The sequence below is a fragment of the Poecilia reticulata genome, linkage group LG9 (genome assembly GCF_000633615.1).
Source record: "Poecilia reticulata strain Guanapo linkage group LG9, Guppy_female_1.0+MT, whole genome shotgun sequence".
Lineage (NCBI taxonomy): Eukaryota > Metazoa > Chordata > Actinopteri > Cyprinodontiformes > Poeciliidae > Poecilia > Poecilia reticulata.
Window position 1 is genome coordinate 31,296,757 of NC_024339.1, and position 6,474 is coordinate 31,303,230.

Genomic DNA, 6,474 nt, shown 5'->3' on the forward strand with positions numbered 1-6,474 from the left:
CAGGTTCTTGTTCTCCAGGTTCCTGTCCTCCAGGCTCCTGTCCTCCAGGTCTCTGCAGGGCAGAGTGAAGCAGCTTGCGGTGTTTTACCTCCAGGATGTGCTTCAGGATGACCGCTGCTTCGTTCTTCACGCCCTCCAGCTGCCTCCTCCTGATCGTCTCCTTCTCCAGCTCCTTCTCCAGGCGCTGGATGTCGCTCACTCTCTGCTGGTACTCCTGATGCGCTCTGCTGACCTGCTGGCTGAAACAGAACCACAACACATCGTTTTAAAGTTCGGCTACAGAACATTTAGGCCTGCAAACGCTGAATCAGCTCAACATCCGGCTGTCAGGCTGCAGGATCTCTGCAGGAACATTTACAGGATCAGGACGTTAAACAACGATATGATGATCAGAAGGGAAATAAACATCCTGAGGTTTCCCATCCGGCAGACAGGCTAATGAAACATCATGCATTAGCTGGGTAAGATGATCACAGCTGTTCTGTTAGATATTAAATAAAAATATCGACAATTTTTGCTGCTGAATTAAGTTTTTGTTACTGCAGGAGTTCAAATTTAGGCGTATCAAAGCTTCAACTTTGTTTAAGATTGACAAAGAAATATTAAAATGTCAGCATTAACTCCCATCAACATCAAGCAAAAACAACTATTTATGAATTTTCTATTATTTTAACCCTCAGATGTCAGTTTTTTTTTTGCATATTTACAAGAGTGACCAAAATGCACAATTTTATTGGCTTCTTAAAAATATACATCTATAATTTAAATGTCTTTAGAGAACAACATGGAACCAAAATATTGGTCAAAAAGCAAATTTATTTATTTTTGTTGGTTTGTTTTTGTCAAAAATCAACAGAATAATTACTTTAATGCATTTCTAATTTTGCATTTCTGTCAGAAAATGTCTAATTTAAAATTGCCACAGAAATAAAATATGTTTAGATATTCGTTTTCCATTTTTTATTAATTAAAATGTTGCGTACAGATATCATAATGTCGTGAATTTTCTGATTTCATGGTCGTCCTCTGATGTGTTTTTTTTAAAATCCGGTTACGGATCCAGTTGGAAACAGAGTGTCAATATTTGAGATTAGTATCAAAAACTGCCTGAAAAAGTGATTCTGATCAGTTTGTATCATTAAAAAGTCTCATAAAATGCAAGCAGACTGTTCAGGAAATTAATATTAAAACATTTTGAACGGATTTAACTTCCAGAGAATTAAAACATAAAATGGTCACATCTGAGCTGTGAACACAGATCCAACCTGAGAGCTTCAGTCTCAATCAGAGTGGCGTCCTGGTTCTTGATGCTTTCTTCTTTTTCGTCCTTGAGCTCCAGGAACGCCTTCTTAAGAAGCGCCACGTCCTACAGAGGAGCAGGACAGAGTCCATGTCACGAACCAGAGATTCTGCTTTCATAACGAATAAAAATGATTTTAATGCAGCATTTCCTCCAGGCGATGCCAGCTTGTCTCATTTCATCCAAAAGAAGGAATACACTTCTCCCAAAACACTCTGACTTTTTTAGATTAAACCCTATGTAGTCGCTGCTCGCCGTGCGGCGTACAAGCATGTGACGCATTAATAAGGCTTCGCAATAACAGACGGCATACCGAGTTTTCATTTCGACTCTGTTGGACAGCACGGACTTCAAACTTTATAAAAGTGGTGTTTTTATATTGGTTTTGTGGTTATTTACTTCAAAATAAAGCCAGAAATAAGATAGATCATTTCCGCCTTATTTTGTGGGGTCTAAATGTACCACATTTCGAAACAACCAATGAAAATGTGTTGACGGTCTGTTGCTAGGTAGAACGGAGACACGCGGAAAGAGACGAGGTGGGGGATTTGGATACGGCAAGAGACTAGGGTGCAGCGATGCTGGGGATTTTACTAAGAGTGTTTCGATGGGTTTTTAAGACTATAAGTGTGTTAGTTAGAGTTGGTGGTGTGTGTAGGGTTAGCAGTAGTTTTGCTAGCTATCGCTGCATGGCTTCATAGCGAGCGCTGACGCACAGAGAAGAGAGACTGGGACGGCCATTTAGACCTCGACTGCAAAGGGTTAATTTCAGAAAATTTCTAGAATAAAAAACAAGAAAATGTATGAGTTTGAAAAATCTAAAATTAGCTAGAAAAAAAACGGAAACATTTCAAGAATCAGCTCAGAAATTTTCTTGAAAGAACATGAATATTTCTGGATTTAAAAAAAATAAAAAAATGTGCTGGAAAAAGCCCAGAAATGTCCTGGTTTCTCCTCCCTACCCACGCCGATGCCGCCGTTGGTCTCTGACCTGCTCGTTGAGGTTCCTCAGGTGGCTCAGGTGGGTGAGTTTCCCGCACAGCCCCCGGCCGACGGTGCGAAGGTGCTCCTGTCTCGTCTTGATGGCAGCGATCTGCTCCTTCAGACTCGCCTGCTCGTTCACCAGGAAGGCGGCGAGCTCGGTCTGCTCCAGGTGCAGCGCTCGGCCCATCGCCAGCAGCCTGTTGGCTTCAGAGTTCTCCGTGTGCTCCTTGTAGTCCTGGAAGTGCTGGATCAGCCTGCGGTTGGACGACACCGACTCAGAGCCCGGAAGAGAAGAGCGTGAAATACTCCGTTTGCCGCATTCCTTACGTTTCACACGCCAGCTCTGAGTTCCTCTTCAGCTGGGAAACAAAAGCGTCGTGCTCAGCTTTCTTCTTCAGAAGCTCCTCCTCTACTGACTCTATGTTGGGCACATGCGGCCTCAGCTCCTCGATGCGCGCCTCGTTCGCCTCCAGGGTCACAGCTGGAGGACAAACACAGCAGGGAGAGCAGACAGACAGCTCAGGAGACAGACAGACACTCCAAGATGTTAGTCCAGCTGCCCAAGCAGAGGCAGAAATGTTACTTAAATAGTTCTAGTTCCACTGCTGGGTCATTTAATTAAAACGTGAAAATGTCTCACTAAAAGTGAAATAATCAGATAGAACTTTTTCACCAATATTAAGGAATTATTGACCAAAAACAAGTTCCTATATCCTGGTGAAATGTTTCTTGTAAGTTAGTTTTGTCTTATTTCAAGTCTACTATGATATTTGCAGTAAAAACTAGACAAAAACTATTTGGTAAGATTTTGTGTTTTTGCAGTGCTTCTATTGTAAAAACAATAAAAACGCTGAAACATGTGAATATGCTCTCTGTGTGTCAGCCTCACCCTGCAGCTCTATCTCCGCCTGAACCTTGTTTATCTGCTCCAGCAGCTGCTCCTTCGTGACGCTGTGGTCCTGCTTCAGCGTCTCTCGGCCTCGTTTCCCCAGCAGGAGCCGCGTCTGCAGCTCCTCGCTCAGCTCATCCATGCGCTTCTCTTTTGCCGCCACAAAGCGTTTCAAACGTTCGGTCTTGTCCCTCTTGTCCTTCTCCAGCTGGTTGTAATTTGAGATCAGCTCTTGGTTCTGCTTGTCCAGGTCTTCATTAGAGAGCTTAAACCTGCAGGATGAAAAGAGATGGGACTGTTTCAGCTGGATGAGTTTTAGGAGAAACGCCTCCTAAAACTGACTGATGGATGTTAGTGAAGGTGAAAAGTTGTGATGAGGAATGTTGTGAAATCGATGCAGAACGTTTGGGCTGATGACCAAACCTGCCTCACCAGAAGCCTGATTGGTTCAAAACCTCAAATCTAAAAGGTTTAATAAAAAATAAAAAATTAACCTGGAGTCAGGGGTCACAACAAATATCAGTTCAAGGGCTACTAATTTTCCTGGCACCACACTTTGGACATCCTTAGAACCAAAATACATTAAAGATCTGTTGTGTTTGAATCAAACTTCCAGCATTACAGAAAACTGAAACACTGCTAAAGTATTATCAATCTAAATTAATAACACCATTAATTTCAGTCTGTGATCCAACTTAAAACTTTCCTTCATTATACCAGTGCAATGTAACGTTTGTATGTCTTCATTATGTGAAAACAATAAATCTTGTTGCTGAAATACTTTGCACTTTACTGGATTATTTTAAGCTCAAAATTCTGCAGCCCACCAAATATCTTTAATGAAATATCAAAAAAAGTCCTCTGGCAATGTGACATTAGTGATTTATCTGTCTTCATTAACTATCTCAACTATCATAATCTGTTGTCATAGCAACATCAACGTCCTTTGAAGTGGCCGGTAATTGTGTTGGCATCTCATAAATTAGCTGAAATCAATTTTTTAGAGTTACTAAATAACTTAGGCTTTTATTTAAAGCAAAAACAAACACATTGGAACAGTTTTATATATAAAAAAAAGTCTCACCTGTCCAGCTCCTCCTCCAAATACCGAATTTGAGCCAAAAATAACGACCTCTCTTGCCCCTCGGAGCTCATATTTTCCGCCATGTTCTCCTCTTGTTCTTTTAACTCCTTATCGGTTGTATACACGTTGTTTGTGGTAAATCACTACTCACAAAGAATATATCCGGTTTAAACAGACAAACTGTGGGGGAAACCGTTGGTATCCCCGATGTTGCATTCAGGGAATGCTCTGAAATTTCGGTTCTCCAACCGTTTCATATTCAGTGAAGCTTTGAGGAGACCAAATCATTAATCTCTGCTGTGTGTATTTGTCTCCAGCAGGTGGTGCTGTGAAGACATCATATCTGAACGGTTTGATTCTCCAAAATCCTTCAGAGGAAAAACTTTTATGAGCTTCAGCTGTAGATCAATAACAAATTCAGATCATTTGTACACAGAGAAGACATGAAGACTGAAGCTTTTTTATTCTGCAAACAAGAAACATTCAGTTCAGTGTTTCTTTATGAACAGACAGGGAAACAGCAGGAAGCTGCATATTAAGGGTTTTGTCACAGTATTTATATTCCGTGATTCATCTGTGAAGATTGTTTATGCTATGCACTGTGACTCATATCTGTTGTAATGTGAAACAGGCAGATATCAGGACAGCTATGTTAGCAAATGCTTCACACATTAACTGGCGGATCTGTTCAGGAAAAAGTTTTCAACTTTTTGACAAACTGCTATTAGAAAACATCTGCAGGTGAAAATTAACTGATTCTGATAAATGATTCAGGAAACAAATATTTTAAAATTTTAAGCATTTAGTCAACATTAAATATAACTGGACTAAAATAACTGCCTGAATCGTTACAACAATTAAAAACAAGACTAATACAAGTACCCATTTCTGAACTTCTGAACAGTTTTTATATAACAGAGTTAAAACAACCTAAAAATAATCCTCCTTGTCTAAATTAGAGATTATTGGATAAAAACTGATGAGGCTGATGAAATATTTGATTCAGTTCAAAAATTATTATCCGGACGATTTTGTACATTTTACAATTACAATTAAAAACAAACAGTCTCACCTGTCCAGCTCCTCCTCCAAATACTGAATTTGAACCAAAAAAAACGACCTCTCTGCTCATATTTTCTGCCATGTTCTCCTCTTGTTCTTTTAGCAAGAGAACAAAAGTATTTTCATCTTAAGCAAAAATATATAATTTTTTCATAGTTCATAATTTTCTTGAGTAAGAAAATATTTTAAATGTGTCAATCTTAAATGTTTCACTGGTGAACTCTGATTTTTTTTTATTACAAATCAAAATATATATTTTTTTGAAAATGTACCAAAATGTTCCAAAAGGTTGTTCTGAATCCAAACAGAAACGCATATCTAAAAATTAAAAACTAATTCAGAGAAATAAGAATCACAACTTTGAACTTTAGAATGAAATCTCAGTTTGACAGATTTTGATATCACAAGTTTTGGCATCAGCAGAATCAAAAACATAAAGATAAGGGAAGAGTTTCTCAGTGAAAGTGTCTCTGTGAGTGTAGATGAGACTCTTGTCTTCAGAGTCGTAGAAGGAAACCTCCCCTCTGTCATAGTCCAGCTGGACTCTGATCCTCTGGAGACTCTTCTTCACTGACAGAGTCTGACTAACACCATTAGTGTATTCTCCATCAAAATGCCATAAACACCAGATTCCATATTCTGGTGTAGCAGATATCTTCCCATTCCTGTCAACAGACTCTTTAACCAAACCGATATTCCATCTGGGATGATCTCCCACCTCCACCTCCCAGCTGTGTTTCCCTGAGCTGAAGCCCTCAGAACCAAACACAGTGGTGTATTTAGTGTTTCTCTCTGGATTATCAGGAAGTTCCTGCCATGTGTCTCCATGTCTCACTCTGGTCAGATCATCAGACAGGTAGAGACATTCAGCTGCTGTGTTTGGGTCCAGAATGACGGGGCTGAACTTCACCTGGTCCTTCATCTTCTCCCAGACTCTGAAGGACAGGTTGCCCAGGTGTTTGGCCACATCTATCAGAGCTCCTGAGACCAGCTGTGGATCTGGCAGTGACCTCTGACCTCTGGCTCTGCTCTGAGTGGCTTTATAGCTGCTGAGGAACGACACGTTGTCTTTCTGCAGCTCTTCTTCCACAGCAGAGATGCTGTCTGACAGAGAGGAGATCTGCTCCTCAATCCTCTTCATCTCTCCCATGATAG

General features: G+C 40.3%; 1 protein-coding gene and 1 pseudogene across 1 annotated transcript in view; both read right to left on the reverse strand.

Annotated features, from left to right (window-relative positions):
* LOC103470695 (myosin-7-like) overlaps positions 1–4,440 on the reverse strand; it is a 9,710-nt gene extending 5,270 nt beyond the window's left edge. Inside the window, exons 1-6 of the mRNA XM_008419320.2 lie at positions 4,258–4,440; positions 3,174–3,445; positions 2,612–2,765; positions 2,292–2,538; positions 1,266–1,366; positions 89–239 (exon numbers count right to left, since the gene is read on the reverse strand). Of these exons, the coding sequence (XP_008417542.1) occupies positions 89–239; positions 1,266–1,366; positions 2,292–2,538; positions 2,612–2,765; positions 3,174–3,445; positions 4,258–4,340 (1,008 nt within the window). The 5' untranslated portion in view covers positions 4,341–4,440. The remainder of the gene's footprint in view (positions 1–88; positions 240–1,265; positions 1,367–2,291; positions 2,539–2,611; positions 2,766–3,173; positions 3,446–4,257) is intronic.
* A 1,246-nt stretch (positions 4,441–5,686) lies between these two features.
* LOC103470714 (E3 ubiquitin-protein ligase TRIM39 pseudogene) overlaps positions 5,687–6,474 on the reverse strand; it is a 1,794-nt pseudogene continuing 1,006 nt past the window's right edge.